Here is a 22,189-nt window from a genome sequence, read left to right on the forward strand (position 1 = left end):
GTTTCAGTATTCATTTTCATGGTAAATTCAACCCTTTTTTGCTTAGAGAAAACCTTTCTATGTGTGAGTGTTTTGTTTTGCTTTCCACATCTATGTTTAATTTTAAGAGCTGACTGGCATGATATGAAAGGCCCGGGTTACCTACATCATCATTACATTTTTGCTTTCTCGAAATCATTTAGTACACGGTCAGTGACTGATGCAGAATGCTTAGTTACTCTTGTGGCTGTGTTAGTCAATGGTGATATTCCTTAGCTGTACATAATGTTCAAAAATGTGTTGCAGTTTCTGAGAATGCCTTTTGCACATAATCTAGCTTTATTTCTCATTGTGCTACCATATGGTTTATGTTTAATTTTATAAACCCACTTACAATTAACATCCTGCCAATCTTAAGGCAGATCCACTAAATCCCAGATACCATTTAGTGTTCATGGAGACTTTTCATTTTTCATTGCTTCATACCACTTCTCATTCTCTGGAAGCCATGGCATCCCTTAAAGTTTGTTGTTCATCAATGACTGCTGCATAAGCCAGTTGTTTTGGAAAGGAACTGGAGGGCAAGTTCACCATGCTTTCTTAGAGTTATTCCTAACAAAGAAACCTTCTCATTAGCTAAGGTCCTTGTTCTTGCAAAAATTCCTCTTCACTTTCAACAGATTGTTGAACTTCGTTTCCTTCTGTAACTGTCAGCAAGTTGTACTCATGTGTAATGTTGTTGGGCCCAAGTACTGTACGATATCCTGTGGCATTTTCATTGAAAACCATGTTCTGTGAAACAGTTATCTTGTTTGTTACAGGTTAATAATGCCTTTAATTGTTATTGTAACCAACCATTACCATATTCTGTCATTTACTTTCGTATTGAAACTGTTTGGGAATATGCATAAAGCATTCAGCACCAAATCTCCTCATACACTTTAATGATTTTCCTTTCTGAACCATTTCTCATAATGCATCTCATCACAATTAGGCTTATGTTCACAATAATTTAATGTATACATTACCGTGTTGATTCTGTCGGAAGTGTGTGTATAAGACAAGAATTGAGAAGCATTGGGCGAGCACTTTCGACTATAGATCTGATTTCACGTTTGGCTTTACCATTTTGCTCTGGTGTATATGGTGAACAGGTTTCATGGATGATACCAGTCTTCTTGAAATGATTATGAAATTGATCATGAATAAACTGTCTCCCATTATCAGTCATAATAACCTTAAGCTTATTCCTTGACAGCCTTTCCACTGACTTTTGAAACTCTAAGAACATGGAAGCCATATCACTTCTAATGTAGAGAAAATATACAAACCTATATGAAGTACAGTCATCCTTAAAAATAACAGAATAGTTAGCTCCACCTAATGATGTGTGTGGCTTCTGTCCACATACATAAGTGTGAATAAATGCTCCTTTGAGCACAGGAGCAAGTGTGAAAACTTGATCTGGATCCATTCCTATTCAGTTTGCCATACTGACATGATTCACACAAGAACTTACTGAAAGCAACTGATTTTATTTGTGGAATCAAGTCACAATCAGTCAGTTTCTTCAAATTTTCAAAATTTATATGTTTCAACCTTTTGTGCCATAACACAGGAAAGTCAGATGATACACAACTTGCTTGTTCCACATTTTCCATACAAAATAACATTCTGTGACATTGATTTTCAGCTTTTACACCACTTGCCACCAGCCTCTCACTAAATATCTGAATGTTGTTATTGTTACACGTGAGTTCTAAACCTTTACTGGCTACTGATCTCACTGAAAAAAAAAGATTTATTTATTTATTTTTTGTCAGACCAGGAACATACAATGTATTGCCCAGTTTACGAGGTTCCCATACAACATTTACTAGTGCATTTAACTTTACTGGCCCAATATCTTTTGCACAGACAACTGAATTACCTACTATCTGAACAGGAACTTTGAACTTCTCTAGTGGTTAAAGCATTAAAAACATTACTCGTGCGAGGTAATGTGTTTTGATACAATGATTTTTATGGATAATTTGGAAGTCACATGATTTTGACTGTTTGGTTTCAAACTGTCTGAGGTGGGCTTTCTTCCCGTTAAGTTTTAATCCATTTACATCAAACTAATGTTCTAATTTATTTAGGGTGTCAACGACTCTGGAGAACTTATTCTGTGGTCTCACTTTCAATGGGTAGGCCTACAGGTATGTCATCTGCAAATAAACGTGAGTGTGATGTTATTTTTAGTGGTAAATCATTGACATAAAATAAAGACAGGATGGAACCATGAACAGCCTGATCAATTTAATAGTGAACAAGGTTCTCAAGATATATTATTACCAGTGGCTTGTGTAATTGTATGTAAATATGGTTGTGGGTTGTGAGCTGAACTGTGAGCTCCACGATTCTCTCTACTTAACCTTGCTCTAGAACAGGTAGACGTGAAATATGCAGCCATAAAGATCTTTGACTGTATCCAAGATATGAGTAGTGAATCTGAGAGATTTGTTCTTTAATAAATGTAAAGCTAGAATATGAAGTAAATATACATACATCATGCACATATAAATGTTTAGCATCTAGTCTTATAAACACTGTTATTTGTTACTTTTGTGAACTAATGGTTGGTTGGTTGGTTGGGGGAAGGAGACCAGACAGCGTGGTCATCGGTCTCATCGGATTAGGGAAGGATGGGGAAGGAAGTCGGCCGTGCCCTTTCAGAGGAACCATCCCGTCATTTGCCTGAAGTGATTTAGGGAAATCACGGAAAACCTAAATCAGGATGGCCGGACGCGGGATTGAACCGTCGTCCTCCCGAATGCGAGTCCAGTGTCTAACCACTGCGCCACCTCGCTCGGTGTGTGAACTAATGGATACATTTTACGTCAAAGTCAAACATTAGATAAGCTTCGCAAGACATTGTGTGTAGATGAATTTGTGAAGGCTCAATTCATCATTGTGACTGCTCAGTAGTGTCATTAATATAAGGCTATAAAACAGTGTGCTGCCATAGTGCAGTGGTCAGCATATAAATTCCCTTTGCTGAAAGTTGTAGGTTCCAATGCATCAGAATTTTTTATTTCTATTACTTTTCCATGTGACTTTCATCATTTATTGACCTTTTATTTGTTATTATTTTTCTTCCTATCATTCCTTTTGCACCTGGAATCTGCCTTTGTCACCTATAATCTGCAGCCAAGTGCCAACCAGGAATGCTCATCGGTTGGTAAAGCGGCAGCTTGTGTAGCCTGTTTGAGGTTAATTGCAGGTAACCAGTAGGATAATTTCAGATAACCAATGACGGTGAGAAATTACAGGTTGCCTTTGGTGCTGCAATGTTAACTTTTCTGTCATGAATTTTCTCATAAAGATTAGCTTTAATTGCTGTGAACAAAGTGATTGTGATTTTTAATTCTGCTGCAGACTTGTTGCTCCCATCTTCTCGGATACATTGCACATCACAAGGTGTTGTTAGGTTGGGACAGGAGTTTAAATTCAGGGCCACTACACACATTGTCTGCCACAGTTCAGTCATTGGTCGCTTAAAATCTGTTGCCAACAGAGCATCTCACATTTCTAATGTACCTCACAGTGGCTACTTCCAGAATTGCTTCACATTATGCATAAAAAGTATTTGGTAAGGAACCTGATGTTTTTTATGTTGCCTGTAGCTGAGCAGTAGCTGGTAGCCAGTGTGGCAACTCTGTGTCGGCAAGAGACAGATGTCAACTATCAAGTAATTTTAATTGGACTATAATTAACACATCAAATTCACTAATAGCTACTGTGATGAGTGTTCTGAGCTTAAAAATAACCAATTAACATACTGTTTATTGGTTTAAGCCAAAGTTTATTTTTTATGGGTCGTCTTTCTTTGAAGATCTACTTTGAAACATGACAATAGGTGTTTTAAGTAATTCTGACTATGTGGTTGCTTTTAATGACTTTTTTTATTTTTGTAGAAACCAACTGCACTGTCATATGTGGTGGAAAAGGGGTTGGAAAATCAACTTTGCTAAGGTTTCTTGTAAATAGGAGCCTATCTTCATATAAGGAAATCCTTTGTCTTGATTTTGATTTGGGGCAAGCTGAATTTACAGTTCCTGGCTGCATATCCGCTGTAATTATCAAGAAGCCACTACTTGGGCCAAATTTTACACATCTCCTGCAACCAGAGAGGTAAAATTGGTAACTGAAGCCAATAAACTGTATACAATGCAACTGTGTTTTTTTTCTTGATAAGATAAAGGTGACCCACACAAATTACTGTGTCTAATTTACTTTGTTCTTATGTTCATACAGGATGGTCTTCATAGGAGATGTTAATGTGAGCAATTGTCCCACACTTTACCTTGAAGGTGCAAAGTTCATAATTGATTATTGCAAATCCCAAGCAGAGTTTCAGCACATTCCATGGTTTGTTAATACTATGGGATTTTGCAAAGGTAAATGGCTATTTGCCCTATGTTACATGGATTCTGGAGGTTACTCCATCAGATGTATTGATAGATGGTCCATTTTGCTATGTAGTGTAGAGGTTCAAACTATCCATATGGAATATTCTCAACAAACATGGACTGCAGTAAAATGTAGACAGATTAAAACTATTCTTACCTAATGGTAACAGATCTAGGCATTCATAGATAATCACAAAGATTCAAACCCGAAGATTTCTTGAAGTGGCATGAAATGAAAGAGTTAGTATAAGTAAGACTTATTAGAGGTTAATATGAGTTATGACACATTTTTTGGAGACTGAACAACTCACCTGTAAGCATAAATACAGATTTGGCAAACACGGGTGGTGCGAGACCCATCTTTGTCCTTTCATCCACATGACAGGGGAATACAAGTAGGTGCCGAGGGTCTTGACTTCCAGGAAATGTGCTACAGCTTAACACTTCCATCTGGTAAACAAAATATATTCTTGCAGAATGTAAGACCAAGTAAAATATAACATGAACCTGTGCACCTGTGGATGGACAGGGAAGGGGACCAAGATAGTGATGAGGAATCCATTGCAGGCAGCCACTACATGCCACAAGAAGTTCCAAACTTCCTCATTTCTCTCTTCCTATGTAAATTCAGTTACTTTATCAACAATCTAAAATGCCTGATTTTGATGTACTCTCCCTGCAGTGACTGTGCTTGAGACATTAATTCCAAGTAATTCAGATGTAGCGAAATAAATAGTTGCACTGACTAATGAGCAAATAAAGTTGCTGCCCCTGTGGAACAAAGAGATATACTTGCCCATTGCCCCAAGTTCTTGTGGTTGCACTGAATCCTTTGAAACTGTATGGCTGGCTTTTGAGCTTTGAGGCACTTAATTAACCGTAATATAGTAATTATTTGCCCATCAGTTGTGTGTTTAGAATGCAATAGCATGTTCTTTTTCATAGTTTTAATATCTGAAAATTTTAAATTTGATGTCCTTGTGAGTCAGAGCAGAATTTAATTATTTTCATTACTATTCATTACTGAAAATTATTGTTCACCAGGGCCTTAGACACGGGTTCACAGGTAGATGCCGTGTTTCTTGACTTCCACAAGGCGTTTGACACAGTTCCCCACAGTCGTTTAATGAACAAAGTAAGAGCATACGGACTATCAGATCAATTGTGTGATTGGATTGAAGAGTTCCTAGATAACAGAACGCAGCATGTCATTCTCAGTGGAGAGAAGTCTTCCGAAGTAAGAGTGATTTCAGGTGTGCCGCAGGGAAGTGTCATAGGACCGTTGCTATTCACAATATACATAAATGACCTGGTGGATGACATCGGAAGTTCACTGAGGCTTTTTGCAGATGATGCTGTGGTGTATCGAGAGGTTGCAACAATGGAAAATTGTACTGCAATGCAGGTGGATCTGCAGCGAATTGATGCATGGTGCATGGAATGGCAATTGAATCTCAATGTAGACAAGTGTAATGTGATGCGAATACATAGAAAGATAGGTCCCTTATCATTTAGCTACAAAATAGCAGGTCAGCAACTGGAAGTAGTTAATTCCATAACTTATCTGGGAGTATACATTAGGAGTGATTTAAAATGGAATGAACATATAAAGTTGGTTGTCAGTAAATCAGATGCCAGACTGAGATTCATTGGAAGAATCCTAAGGAAATGCAATCCGACAACAAAGGAAGTAGGTTACACTACGCTTGTGCGCCCACTGCTTGAATACTGCTCAGCAATGTTGGATCCGCACCAGATAGGGTTGATAGAAGAGATAGAGAAGATCCAACGGAGAGCAACGCGCTTCGCTACAGGATCATTTAGTAATCGCGAAAGTGTTACGGAGATGATAGATAAACTCCAGTGGAAGACTCTGCAGGAGCGACGCTCAGTAGCTCGGTACAGGCTTTTGTTAAAGTTTCGAGAACATACCTTCACCGAAGAATCAAGCAGTATATTGCTCCCTCCTACGTATATCTCGCGAAGAGACCATGAGGATAAAATCAGAGAGATTAGAGCCCACACAGAAGCATACCGACAATCCTTCTTTCCACGTACAATACGAGACTGGAATAGAAGGGAGAACCGATAGAGGTACTCAGGGTACCCTCCACCACCCACTGTCAGGTGGCTTGCGGAGTATGGATGTAGATGTAGATGTAGATGTAGATGTAGATTTTGCACTATTGATTTCAGCAAATTCCCGATTAAGAGCATTATATACCATAACAAAACTGGAAGTCATTAGAGATGTTAATCTTCTTTCATGCTTATTGCAGAACTGACTGTCACCAAAAATGAAAATAATGCAGTAGCAGTGTGTAATACTTCAGTAATTTATGCAGTTAATTGAACAGATTGATTTCTGTAAAGAAAGTCATTTTTTTTATAATACTATGAGCTACTAATAATGAAACCTGTATTAACTACCAATTTTGTTCTATATGATAATCTGTAGGCAACCTGTATAGCAACAGAAAAAATACATGAGAGGGTGATCTGATTATAAATATAACTGTAAGTGCTGAATATACATTTGAAAACTACTGTAACGTAAATCTGACATACTCAAATAAAAGTAGTTATTATAGCTTAAATGACATAATTATTGCTATGTTTCCAATAATAAATCTAAAATTATAGGAAGCTATTATAACTCAAAAGAAACACACAGTATGGGGTAACGTAACTGATGATTTTTCATACAAGTGTACAAAATAGTTATATAACGGTATTATGAAAAGAGTAAGATTATTACTCACCATATAATGGAGATGTTAAGTCACAGACAGTTAGAACAAAAGGACAACTATACATTTCAGAAAAGCTGGTGTTTGTAGGAAGAATATAGATGGCACAGGCTGTGAAACAGTCATTGAAGTGAAGCATGATGTGTTGGGCAGCATGTTCAGCAAGTTGGTGGTTCAGCTGCTTCACAGCAACAGTTTGTTGGATGCCATGCATGCCGACAGACAGCTTGTTAGCTGAAAAAGTTGTACTGTGTTTGCAGTTTATTTTGTAATTCACGTGGCTGTTTTCATGGGTAGCCCTATCTTTGATAGGACAGGGGATTCCTGTGCCTGGACTGGATTAGTTCATAGTGGAAGTATACACAGGACAGATTTTGCACTTAGATCTATTACAGCGATATGAGACATGAGGCATGGGATCAGGGGCAGGAGTGGAGTGGGGATGGATAACAATATAGCATAGTTTTGGTGGGCAACATAGTATCACTGTGGGAGGGGTGGGAAGGATAGTGGGTATGATATTCTTCCTTTCAGGGCACGACGAGGTAGTCTAAACTCTGGCGGGGAATGTGATTCAGTTGCTCCAGTCTTTGGTAGTACTGGATCATGAGGGAGTGCCCTTTTGTGATCGGACAGTAGATGTGTGGGAGGGGTAGATGAATGGTGAGCCAAGGCATAGGAAATCTGTTTCTGAACAAGCTTGGGAGAATAATGTCCGTCTATGAAGACCTCTGTGAAAAATTTGGTATATTTAGAGGCTCTCGCAGAGATCTTCACAGATTGAAATTACCCTCCCAACCTTGTCCAGAAACAGATTTTTCATTCCTTGTCTCACTATTCATCTACCAATTCCTTCACATCTATTGTCCGGCCACAAAGAAGTGCACCCCTTGTGACTCATACCGCCCAGAACTGGAGCAACTGAATCACATTCTCTGTGAGAGTTTCGACTACCTCTTATTGTGCCCTGAAATGAGGAATATCCTACAGACTACCTTTCCCATCCCTCCCACATTGGTATTCTGCTGCCCACCAAACCTATGCAATATGTTGCCCATCCCTTCTCCACCCCTGCCCCCAACCCTGTGCCTCATACCTCATAGCCCTGCAATAGACGTAGATGCAAGATCTGTCCCATACGTCCTCCCACCACGACCGCCCACTCCAGTCCAGTCACAGGGATCTCCTATCCAATCAAAAGCAGGGTTACCTGTGAAAGCAGTCTTCTATTATGGACTAAGTGCAACCATTGTATTGCTTTGTACGTGTGCACGACAACTAACAAACTCTCTGTCTGCCCATCTGGACAAACTGCCTATGAGACAACCTAACCAACCAGTTGCTGAACATGCTGCCCAGCACATTGTGCTTCACTTTAGTGACTGCTTCACAGGCTGTGCCATCTGGATCCTTCCTACCAACACCAGCTTTTCTGGATTGTGCAAGTGGGAACTTGCCCTGCAATATATATACATACCCATAATCCCCCTGGCCTCGACCTTTGCTAGTCGCCATCCTCCATTTACCTATTCCCCATCTGCTTCGACTCCAGCAAAACACAACTTTCTATTCCACCAATGCATCCACTAGTCCTTTTCCCCTTCTTTATTTCTTACTTCTGCCCCCCCCCCCCCTCCCCTTTCCCCTGAAGCATCCCAACTGCATCTGGATTGCTACTCCCATCAGATGCAGTTATGACTCATTCCTGCCACAGCAGCCAGAGACAGTGGTCGTTCGCTCGTGTGTGTGTGTGTGTGTGTGTGTGTGTGTGTGTGTGTGTGTGTGTGTATGTGTGTGTGTTTTGTGCTTGTATGAATGTATGTCTATTTTCTACTTCAGAAGAAGGCATTTTGGCCAAAAACTAAAATTTATAGCAGTCTTTTTGTTGTATCTGTCAGCAACTCAGTGTCCAGTCTATATGGAAAGTAGCAATCTATCCTTTTCTTAATATTGTTGTTATTTTATCCTGGACTTTCCATTGTTTAAATAGTTGTATAAGGTGCTTTTTTCAGTATTATGTGTTGCTGAAGTGTAAAATACATTTATTCATATCTGTAATCTTAGTACAACGTCCATTTTAATATTGTCACTGTTCTGTTGTATGTACTCTGTATAATTATCAACTGGACAGCAGATTTCTGATAACCAAGCCAATGCAAAGAGGATAGGCTAAGCACATGCAGAAAGCTTCTGGCTATTGATACTTAAGTAAAGGGTCCACTAACAGATATATTTACAATTTTATCATGGGTATAAAGGGGGAAAAACACTGTGATAATAGGATCAGAGCGAGGTAGGGTCATGGAATTCGGCAAAATCTTCCAAATAACCAGAGATTGGAAATGTACTGTTGTGAAGTTATAGTCATAAAAAACAGCCAAGCAGTGACAATTGTGTGAAAGTGTGTACAATTATATTAATTTGACCCATTTGCTACCTGTTATGCTATGCAGTGCAGTTACTAATTAAATTAGCTGAAGATAATGATTTCAGCTGAACAGTCAAAGTTAGGCAAATTTTTAATTCCTATCCATGGCTAGTTACATTAGATGTTAGTTTCTGTGATGTTTACTGAAAAGACTGTTAAACCAACTACTCTTAAAGTACTATAACAACAGTTAAGATTATAAACAGCAGCTTAGTCAGACAAAATTGAGCTCATTTGCAACCAAACACTTTTGCTTATCAGACAAACTACTGTGTGTTCATTATTGATCGGTTATCATTTTATATCTGAATCTTCCCAGTGATGCACTTCCAATCAATGGTTAACTGGAAAATTTTGCTCCATTCTGTGTCCCCAACCTTGCTCTGACCTTATTATCAGGTCATTTTTCACCACCCTGTGCAGTGTGAAACCACGTGTAAGCTATGCAGCTGTTTGTAACAGTCTTGTGTAAGAAGCTACATTCTTTGCTTCCTGTACAGCAGCACATTGAGTGTGTTATAACATTAGAAGAATACAATAAACATCTGCTTTTACATTAGTGGAACATGACTAAGTACTCCTTTATTCAAGGTGTTTATGTAAGAGCTGTTTTGATGGACAGAAAAGTGATAAGTGTAAAAATAGAGGGACGAATTGTTGTGAAGTTCCACATGAAACTTGGAAAAACTGTACTGAAACCTATAGTTTACTAAAACTAATGTATGTCGAAGACTGTTTATCAAATAAATTATTTTTTGAGTGGTTTATATATTCCCAAGGTGGCCAAAAAGATGTTGAAGATCGCTCGTGCCCGGGATGCACGTTAACATCAAAAACACATGAAAATATAAAAAAAGTAGGTAGTCTGATTTTATCTGACAATTGGTGGCATATTCGATCAATTGCTGAAACTGTAGGATTGACAAGGAGTGTGTAAGGCAAATTTTGTGTTACCAGTTTAACATGAGAAAACTGTGCTTGAAACTGGTGCTAAAAATTCTCACGATTGAACAAAATACAAGCTCGTGGAAATGTTTGTACTGACATTTTGAATGCCATCGAAAATGATCCTAGTTTGTTGAACAAATCTTGGTTTTTCACTTATGATCGAGAAACTAATTGCCAATCTGTGCATTGGAAGGACCCAACATCACTGAGAGCGTAAAAGCTCGAATGAGCAAATCAAGATTCAGAGATATTATGATTGTTTTATATATAACAACACCTCGTATGTGTTTATTTTGGTCCAAGTGAGAAACCGACCTAGACGTTTTGTTTTTTGTTTAGTGCATTTAAGATATGCTGTAATGTTAAAGAAATATAAAAAAACCTCAGTATCAACATCAACGAAGTAGAAATAAGTACATTTTTATATGTGTGACTTTAGTGGTCCAAGGGAGCCTTGAGTTGCTAGTAACTTAACAAAGATGTACTGATGAACATTTACTCTTATTATCTGATTGCCAGAAAGAAAACTGTATCACTTAATACAGTCTATACATTAGACCACAAGTAAGCTGGTATGTTGGCCATTATATGCATTTAATACTCTCCTCATAGAAATACCTGAACATAGATAAAACTGTAATATGGTGCCTGGTAAATAAAATATAAACACTACCCGCACAATAAGATTTTACATGGCAACTGGGACCAAAAATGGAACCCACTACAATAACTAAAAATGAATATTATAGTTTTTCCACTGTTGGCTACTCACAGAACATCCTCATAACACATCTAAGTGTCTCATGACTGCCTTACCACTGTTGAACACTACCTTTCCCAACATCCTTCAGACTTCAAACCCACTACCTCATTACTCATACAACTTAATAACTTATCCTAACCTGCAAGTACTTGTCATTTGATGGGAAGGTATATAAACAAATCCATGGCACAGCCATGGGCACCCACATGGCATCCTCCTATGCCAAACTTTTTATGAGCTATCTAGAGGAGACCTGCCTACCTTCCCAAAACACCAAACCCCTAGTCTGGTTCAGGTTCATTGATGATATCTTCATGATGTAGACTCAGGGCCAAGACACCATAACTTTGTTCCTTTACAACCTCAACACCTTATCTCCTATCCGTTTCATGTGCCCCTACTCAACTCAGTGTGCCACCTTCCTAGATGATGACCTGCACCTCTCTGTCAACATTAAACCCACCAACCACCAGTACCTGCATTTTAACAGCTGTAATCCCTTTCACACCAAAAAATTCGTTTCATACAGCTTGACCACCCAGGGAGAGCGTATATGCAGTGATGAAAACTCCCTTTCCCAATATGCTGAGGGTCTTACCAAGGCCTTCACAGACAGGCACTATCCCCCAGATGTAGTCTGCAAACAGATATCTCGTGCCATTTCCCCTCACAGCCCCAATACTCCTACCACTCCCAAGAGCCAGCCACAAAAGAAGGTCCCCTTCATCACCCAGTACCACCCTGTTTTGGGAAAACGGAACCACATCCTTTGTCAGGGCTTTGACTACCTATCACCATGCCCTGAAATGAGGTACATCTTACCCCAGATACTTCCCACTCCTCCTAAAGTGGTATTCAGTCACCTCCGCAACATCGTACCCATCCCTATGCCATTCCCAATCCTCGCCTCTTGCCACAAGGATCTTATCCCCATGGGAGACTCAGGTGCAAAATCTGCCCAATCCACCCACTCAGCACTTCCTTTTCAGGTGCACAACATGCAGCTGAACATAACAGACTGGATTTCAATGGCTGCTTCACTACCCAAGCCACCTGGATCATTCCCTCGACCTCCATCTTTTCTGAACTGTGCATGTGGGACTTATCATTACAAGCCATGCTCTGGTCCCGACATTATCCCAACCTCAACTTATGGTAACATATTGTCCCTCCACATTTCACCCAACCTTTTGCACCCGCCCTCCCCCCATCCATCATCTCCTCCACATTCCACATTCTCATCTCCTACCCTCTTTATTTGCAGCCTTATGCCAATGCATCTGCCTGTCTCCCTCCCCCCCCCCCCCCCCCCCACATTCTCTCCTGTTTTCTCCTCTCCCCCCTCCCTCCCACCTCCCTGCTGCACAAAGTCCCGGTGCTGCACCTGTTGGCAGTCTAGTCCCTCCCGCAAAGTTTGTCTCTCCCTCCATCTGTACACAACTATCCCTTATCCTTCCTGCCTCCTCCAGATTGTTGTTTGCATTCCACATGATAGATGCATTCTGACCCAATATACTGGAATTGGCGGTTGTGTGTGCACGAGGTGTGCTTCCTTGTGTGTGTGTCTTATCTTTTGCTGATGAAGGCTGTAGCGAAAGCTTTGTTTCATTGTCTTTTAATTGTGCCTGTCTGCAACATGGCGTTTCTTCTTTATGATAAATAGCAATCTGTCTTTTCCTTCAGTGCTGTTATTCCTGCCTGGAGTTTCCCGTGTTTGATTTATTATTTTTTCTGTTTATAGGTCTTGGAGTTGAGCTAATGATGAACTTGCTCCATATGTTATCTCCAACTAATGTCGTCCAGCTGCAAAGTCGCTCAAACAAACGCAACTATCCAAAACACCTGGAAGCTGAATATGTTCGAAATTACAAAAGTTCTTTGAAATACATTAGTTACATTAATAGAAACCTTTCTTATGATTTGCATCTCATCCCATCAGCTGCAGAGTCTAAATTGGAAGGACAGGAAGCTGAGTGGTAAGTGGCTTTTTAGTAGATCTGAGGATTAGTGGAAACTTGCATTGGGGAATGAAACTGAGAAACTGTGTGGTGTCATGGTTCCTTCCGTCCTTTACCTGCACCTAGCTGTGAACTCATTGCAACAGATCGCTGGTAGGAAAGTCGAGCAGAAACCTATCGTACTGCAACTCGCACCAGGCTGCATACAGCATAACTATTCCAATAATCGGGGAAAGGTCTTAATTTTGAATGAAAGGTGGAAATACTGACAAAACTCTGGTATATTCTGAACCTTGATAATGCACATGTTCACTGCCAAGCCCATGCTAATTTTAACACAGTCATGCACAAACTCATTCACGTTAGCAAGTTTATGCTAATGTATTTGTCGAAATCTGAACAGCTACTTACCATGGATTGTTCTTAAAAGGAAATGTTCGCCATACTATTAAGTTTATTTGTGTCTAATGCACTCATGTTTTTAGTCGCTGATCTGCTCAATGTGTCATGTGGAATGAATATTCCTTCATTTGAAAACACTTCTGAAACATGTAGCATAACTAAAACCGGCAAAATATAACTTCCTTTGGAGCTCGTACTACACACGACTGTATCACTGAAAGGCTGTGCTCTAACTTCTAGACTGCTGTAAGCATTCTATATCTCCGAGAGAAAAGACACACGAAGAATACTCCATTCTGATTGGTCAGCTTTCTTTAAGACCAATAGAAAAACATATTCTCCTACATTAATCCGCACTTTTCATGACTAATCAATCAACAAATAACACCCTTTTGAACTGTACTTTTTCCCAAAATAAATATTTAACACTCTGATATTTTATTTACACTTTACATTATTAACTATTTTCATTTGTATTTGAATTAGTTTTCCTTTTACCATAAACTTACTTAACATATTATGATACAAAATTCCCCGTCGTCTCCATTCACACTGTCTTAAAACTTTCTCACACTAGTTTCTACAGTGTTCATCAGTAGAACAATGATCTACATATTTACTTTAGACCTCATTCACACTAGTAATAGCATATTAAAAATTGTATAAACATAAAAAAAACAAAAATGCCTTTAAGAAATAAACAGAATAATTCACAAAACATTCTCCTGAGCTGTTTCTTGAATGCCTCTGTGCACTGCTGGACTCTGGTGGTCAGAATTCTTAACTACATTATAGTTCTTTCTGTTTAGTCCTGTCCGTTACCATCCTCTAGCAGATGAAAATTAGAGATACGTACTATAGTGATTCAAGAATATCTGTGTAAATTCTAGAACCACTCAGCCTTCTACTGTCTTGAATACACGATATTCTGGACAGGAGTGTGGGATGGTAGAATCCTACCTACCACATGTCACATGTTTGTGTGTGTGGGTTTAAAATCAGTTTGCGAAGAAAGTAGATGCGGTGGTCTGACAACACCGACAAGTAGCTGCCAGGCAATCCATAGATGTTTTATTGAGTGTGTAAGGCAGAACCATGGAGTTTATATGCAGCTCTGTGCTTATTGTGTCATTGACTATTGTTTTTAAAACAAGAACAGTTGAAAAAGCATTCTTGTGGACTCTCAACACAATCTTGTTAGAGGCAAGACTGATTTTATGATTCATGTTAAGAAACAGGAAGTTACATATTCATGTGGAAAGTGAGATTTTTATTGTGTATGGAGGTCAAATACATCGTTAGTTGACGAAAAGTAAAGCTTGTATGTCTACTTATTTCATAAGTAGAAAGACTAAAAATTATGTACCTAGTGTTATTCGACGGAGAAGAAGTCAAGAGGGTTTTCAGCAGCTGGCTATTCAGTAAAGAAGAGTGGTTGCAAATTCCAAGTAAGTCTTCTCGTAAAAAAGTGTAAGGTGGTTTGGGGAATAAGCCAATAAAACCCAGATCCACACTCACACTTTAAGTCGTCAGTACTTTAGGGTACTCGACTGAATCCGCTGCAGGCCATCTAGGCCCTATAATTATAAAAGTTTTTTCCAAAAATTTTAGAATTATACAAATTATCAATCCTGACTTCAAATTTTGAATCTTTCATAAAATTCTCATTCTTATAAACTGAAATTATAAATTTCTTACTCTGGACTTGGCAGTCTAAAACTAACCTAGCCTAATCTTTTAATTTCTCTATGAAAACTCATTTCTTACTTGACAAAATTGATGCAAATTTTCAAGACCTGTTTTCAACATTTTAATAACTGTTTCAACATGTTTAAATTCATGCTTCATGAAAGTCTTTTGAAGTTAACTACTTATTCACTTTTTTTATTTAAAGGCACTGCGATTTGTGTCCTTCCATTTAATTATGGTATTTTATCCTACCTTAGCACCAGCACATCACTATAGTCTTTTCATCACATACATTTCCCTGGTTTTTGATTATTGCACCATTGCATTGTAGTGTCCATAACATTCCCCCATTCTCCACATATCTGTCTTTCCAGGGTTTATATGCAATGTTGTCCCTGAAACCATACTTCTGTCTAAGACTACTTTCTTTACATACATCCTAATACACAATCCCTTATTATTACAGGAAATTATTTACAAATTTTATATTTTGTTTAACTTGACTTCAAATTAAATTAAATTAACAGAGTGTTGCTTCCTTATTTTACTTTAATCAGCATGATCAAATCTACTAGAAATATTTGGGGAATAAGAATTTATTTATTAGAATATAAGAATTTATTTTGTTTAGAAGACTTAATGATTTTTTTCAAGAAACTAGTTGCTATTGAAAGCAAAACTTAAACTTTTTCTTTACTTTAGCTCAACATGAGAACATTTAATTGTGAAAAACACATTTCAGGCAAAGCAATTATTTACAGACGTTTTATGATTCTTTTTTTTTTTTACCACTATTGAACAGAAATCAGTTTTTTTGTTTACAATAAATACATAATCTTCACATTCATTCACATTACTTTCATAATAAATGTCTTTCAGTTTTATCCAGGTATATTTTTTGTTATATTTGTTACACTTCCTTTAACTAGGTGGCCACTGTATATTCCATTACATCATTACAAAATGCCTTTTCCTGAACATTACACTTTAGTACTCATCATCAAAATCTCCTTTATTAACTGTACTTGTCATATCCATTCCCTACATTTCACTTAGCCTCCAATTTATTTTTACATTTTCCAACAGGATATTCCTTCTTATCTGCCATTATTTTAACTGGTACATCAATACCTTGTACACTCCCATGTACCAGGGAATACGTCAATCCTTCCTGTCAACTTTCAGCAGAATGACACACCTTTTTCTACTTTCCATTTAAGTCATCACCTTCGTACCTTAATTATTTTCTTACATCAATATACTTATGTTGTCACTTCACCCCATTACAATTTGACCCCCATTTTTTTCACCATAAAACTTATTTTGTCATAAGAAACCATTAGCGCTCTGAGTCTGTCAAATACTTTACCTTCACTAATAGAGAAGAAAATTAAAGATGATAGATTCAGCTCAGAAAGACAGAAGGGAAGATTAACAATATGAAAAGAAACTGAAATAACATTGTTAGTTACTCGAGCACCTGGTGTTCATCAAACATCGAGCATTGCATGGGTTGCAATGCCCTTTGAGTCCTCCAAGCTTAGCTCACATCTAGCTCTGGCGCCTCTTTTGCTTTTCATTCTATTTTTTCTTGTACCACCTTCATTTTCTCAGGGTCCATCCCCACATCATCCCCATACTCACTTAGTCTTCCAAATCTTCCATCCTTCAACAATACCTAATTGGTATACTGGCTACTTCTTCTTTGGTCATATTATTTTTTTCCAAAAAAATGGTACAACCACATCTTTCCCATTTATTTCAGAAATTACCACATAGCCTCTCCCAAGACTTTGGACATAATAAATCCTATTTTTTGCCTGTCTGACCACAAGCTAGGTAGAACACCTTCAAAGTCATTCCAAAAATTTTTTGGATGTACATTACCTTTTAGATCAAAACGTAAAAACTGCCTGTTAGCGACATATAATATTTCAGATGATTCTGCTACAAAACTACACTAACTACTGTTAGTTCCATGTCTGAGGTTAATTTCAACTTGGCATAATCTACTGCTATGCTCATCCAACTTATTTTCAACCTCTTCTACCTGGTTAGTTAGCTGAAGAATATTTTCTTCAGACACACCCACTCAGTCAGACACTCTTTTTACTTCATTCATACATTTGGCATATTCAGAACGGATTTTACTGTTTAACAATTTGTGATCATTTACACATATAGACTCTACCACTGCTATTTTGACCTCTACTTCCTGCACAGTTTCTTTTATCAAATCTATCCTTTGTTTGTTTCCAATAGCAATTCACTTTTTACTATTTTAATGAATTGTTGGCAGTTATTCTCAACTTGCGAATTTTTGCCATCCACTTTACTTTCTAATGGCTTCAAATCATTTTTCTACATTTCTTTTAAAACAGCAGTCTGCTTTTTGAGCATTTCATCAAGTTTACTAATTTTGTGACCAATTGTTTCAGCCAAATTAGTATGTTGTTTGTTTCCATCTTTTATGGAACCCATTAATGCCGCAAACATTTCTTCCATACCTCCAGGCTCTATTTTCTGCATCACTGTTTCCTGTTTACCTCATTCCACCAGTACTATACCAAATTTGGTATCCACATTTGCCACATATGATTCAGTAACACTACCAACACCATCAACACACAGTTGGTTGTTACTGATCTCATGCTTAATGTCACTTGCAGGATATACACCATCCCCACTATTTACATTAACTGACATCCCTGAAACAGATTCTACTCCACTGTCTGTAAATAACACAGAAATATTGTTAGAAACCTCCTCTTTTACTTTAAAATCTACTTCTTTTCTATGTTTGAGTGTGCTAGTTTGTGAAGCACTTACAGTGAATGTGAGTTCTTCATCTTTTGTCTTATTTACAAAATCTTTATCACTTTCCATGTTACTCAGTCTTTGTGCGCACGAGCGTGCGCCCACACACAAACACACACACACACACACACACACACACACACACACACACAACAAATGTAACAAACTTAACTTATCTTTTGTTGAATGCTGCAGCCCCGGCATGCTGAAACTGCGAGCCTGACCTTCTTCATCTGCCATACCAGTTTTCCTGCACTGATGCGCTGTGTGCGGCGGCGCAGTTCCTTTCATCCTTTACTTGCACCTACCTGTCAACTCAGTACAGCAGGTCTCTGGTTGGAAAGCTGAGCAGAAACCTACCGTACTGCAAGTCGCACCAGGCTGCATGCAACATAACTATTCGAAGGATAAGAAAAAGGTCTTAATTTTGAATGAAAGGTGGAAATACTGGCAAAATGCCTGTGTATTCTGAACCTTGATAAAGTACACGTTTACTATCAAGCCCATGCTAATCTTAACACAGTCATGCACAAACGCTTTCGTTCATATTAGCACGTTTATGGTAACGTATTTCCCAAAATCTGAACAGCTACTAAAAATGGATTTCGTTCTCAAATGAAAATGCTCACCATACTATTAAGTTTATTGGTACCTAATGCACTCAAATCTTTATTCACCGATCTGCTCAATATGCCACACGGAATTACTGTCTTTTCTCACACAAAAAATTACTTAAAAATCAGTACTTTCTAAAAAGCCACACTGGAATAAATATGCCTTCACTTTAAAATACTTTTGAAACATGTAGCATAACTAAAACTGGCAAATTATAACTTCCTTTTTGGAGCTCATACTACACTTGACCGTACCATTGAAAGGCTGTAAACATTCTATATGTTCCAGGGGAAAGATGTGTGAAGAATACTCCATTCTCATTGATCAGTTTTCTTTAAGGCTAATAGAAATAAAAAAAAAATTGTTTCCTGCGTTAGTTCGCATTTTTCATGACTAACTGATCTACAAATAACACACTTTTGAACTGTACTTTTTCCTGAAATAAATATTTAACATTCTGATATTTTATTTAGACTTTAAATTATTAACTATTTTCATTTGTATTCGAATTAGCTTTCCTTTTACCATAAACTTACTTAACATACTATGATACAAAATTCCCCGTCTTCTGCATTCACATTGTCTTAAAACTTTCTCACACTAGTTTGTACAGTGTTCATCAGTAGAATAATGATCTACATATTTACTTTAGACTACATTCACGCATCATTCACACTGCTAATAGCATATACAAAACTGTGTTGTTGTTGTTGTGGTCTTCAATCCTCAGACTGGTTTCATGCAGCTCTCCATGCTACTCTATCCTGTGCGAGCTTCTTCATCTCCCAGTACTTACTGCAACCTACATCCTTCTGAATCTGCTTAGTGTGTTCATCTCTTGGTCTCCCTCTACGATTTTTACCCTCCACGCTGCCCTCCAATGCTAAATTTGTGATCCCTTGATGCCTAAGAACATGTCCTACCAACCGATCCCTTCTTTTTGTCAAGTTGTGCCACAAACTCCTCTTCTCCCCAATTCTATTCAATACCTCCTCATTAGTTATGTGATCTACCCATCTAATCTTCAGCATTCTTCTGTAGCACCACATTTCGAAAGCTTCTGTTCTCTTCTTGTCCAAACTAGTTATTGTCCATGTTTCACTTCCATACATGGCTACACTCCATACAAATACTTTCATAAACGCCTTCCTGACACTTAAATCTATACCCGATGTTAACAAATTTCTCTCCTTCAGAAACGATATTTTACCCGTGCCACCTTTAAAATTTGAAAGATAGTATTCCAGTCAACATTGTCAAAAACTTTCTCTAAGTCTACAAATGCTATAAACTTAGGTTTGCCTTTCCTTAATCTTCCTTCTATGATAAGGCGAAGGTCAGTATTGCCCCACGTGTTCCAACATTTCTACGGAATCCAAACTGATCTTCCCCGAGGTCGGCATCTACCAGTTTTTCCATTTGTCTGTAAATAATTCACGTTAGTATTTTGCAGCTGTGACTTATTAAACTGATAGTTCGGTAAATTTTACATCTGTCAACACCTGCTTTCTTTGGGATTGGAATTATTATATTCTTCTTGAAGTCTGAGGGTATTTCGCCTATCTCATACATTTTGCTCACCAGATGGTAGTGTTTTGTCAGGACTGGCTCTCCCATGGCTGTCAGTAGTTCTAATGGAATGTTGTCTACTCCTGGGGCCTTGTTTCGACTCATGTCTTTCAGTGCTCTGCCAAACTCTTCACGCAGTGTTGTATCTCCCATTTCATCTTCATCTACATCCTCTTCCATTTCCATAGTATTGTCCTCAAGTACATCGCCCTTGTATAGACCCTCTATATAATCCTTCCACCTTTCTGCTTTCCCCTCTTTGCTTAGAAGTGGGTTTCCATCTGAGCTCTTGATATTCATACAAGTGGCTGTCTTTTCTCCAAAGGTCTCTTTAATTTTCCTGTAGGCTGTATCTATCTTACCCCTAGTGAGATAAGCCTCTACATCCTTACATTTGTCCTCTAGCCATCCCTGCTTAGCCATTTTGCACTTCCTGTCGATCTCATTTTTGAGACGTTTGTATTCCTTTTTGCCTGCTTCATTTACTACATTTTTATATTTTCTCCGTTCATCAATTAAATTTAATATTTCTTCTGTTACCCACGGATTTCTATTAGCCCTCATCTTTTTACCTACTTGATCCTCTGCTGCCTTCACTACTTCATCCCTCAGAGCTACCCATTCTTCTTCTACTGTATTTCTTTCCTCCATTCCTGTCAATTGTTCCCTTATGCTCTCCCTGAAGCTCTGTACAACCTCTGGTTCTTTCAGTTTATCCAGGTCCCATCTCCTTAAATTCCCACCTTTTTGTAGTTTCTTCAGTTTTAATCTACAGTTCATAACCAATAGATTGTGGTCAGAGTCCACATCTGCCCCTGGAAATGTCTTACAATTTAAAACCTCATTCCTAAATCTCTGCCTTACCATTATATAATCTATCTGATACCTTTTAGTATCTCCAGGATTCTTCCATGTATACAACCTTCTTTTATGATTCTTGAACCAAGTATTAGCTATGATTAAGTTATGCTCTGTGCAAAATTCTACCAGACGGCTTCCTCTTTCATTTCTTCCCCCCAATCCATATTCACTTACTATGTTTCCTTCTCTCCCTTTTCCTACTGATGAATTCCAGTCACCCATGACTATTAAATTTTCGTATCCCTTCACTACCTGAATAATTTATTTTATCTCATCATAGATTTCCTCAATTTCTTCATCATCTGCAGAGCTAGTTGGCATATAAACTTGTACTACTGTAGTAGGCGTGGGCTTTGTGTCTATCTTGGCCACAATAATGCGTTCACTATGCTGTTTGTAGTAGCTTACCCATACTCCTATTTTTTTTTATTCATTATTAAACCTACTCCTGCATTACCCCTATTTGATTTTGTATTTACAACCCTGTATTCACCTGACCAAAAGTCTTGTTCCTCCCGCCACCGAACTTCACTAATTCCCACTATATCTAACTTTAACCTATCCATTTCCCTTTTTAAATTTTCTAACCTACCTGCCCGATTAAGGGATCTGACATTCCATGCTCCGATCCGTAGAACGCCAGTTTTCTTTCTCCTGATAATGACGTCCTCTTGGGTAGTTCCCGCCCGAAGATCCGTATGGGGGACTATTTTACCTCTGGAATATTTTACGCAAGAGGACGACATCATCATTTAATCATACAGTAAAGCTGCATGCACTCAGTAAAAATTACGGCTGTAGTTACCCCTTGCTTTCAGCCGTTCGCAGTACCAGCACAGCAAGGCTGTTTTGGTTAGTGTTACAAGGCCAGATCAGTCAATCGTCCAGACTGTTGCCCCTGCAACTGCCCCTCTTCAGGAACCACACGTTTGTCTGGCCTTTCAACAGATACCCCT

General features: G+C 38.3%; 1 protein-coding gene across 1 annotated transcript in view; it reads left to right on the forward strand.

Annotated features, from left to right (window-relative positions):
- The window catches only part of LOC126271882 (polynucleotide 5'-hydroxyl-kinase NOL9), a 63,422-nt gene that overhangs the window by 20,827 nt on the left and 20,406 nt on the right, over positions 1–22,189 (forward strand). Inside the window, exons 3-5 of the mRNA XM_049974235.1 lie at positions 3,939–4,155; positions 4,279–4,421; positions 13,064–13,298. Of these exons, the coding sequence (XP_049830192.1) occupies positions 3,939–4,155; positions 4,279–4,421; positions 13,064–13,298 (595 nt within the window). The remainder of the gene's footprint in view (positions 1–3,938; positions 4,156–4,278; positions 4,422–13,063; positions 13,299–22,189) is intronic.

The sequence above is a fragment of the Schistocerca gregaria genome, chromosome 5 (genome assembly GCF_023897955.1).
Source record: "Schistocerca gregaria isolate iqSchGreg1 chromosome 5, iqSchGreg1.2, whole genome shotgun sequence".
NCBI classification, from domain to species: Eukaryota; Metazoa; Arthropoda; class Insecta; order Orthoptera; family Acrididae; genus Schistocerca; species Schistocerca gregaria.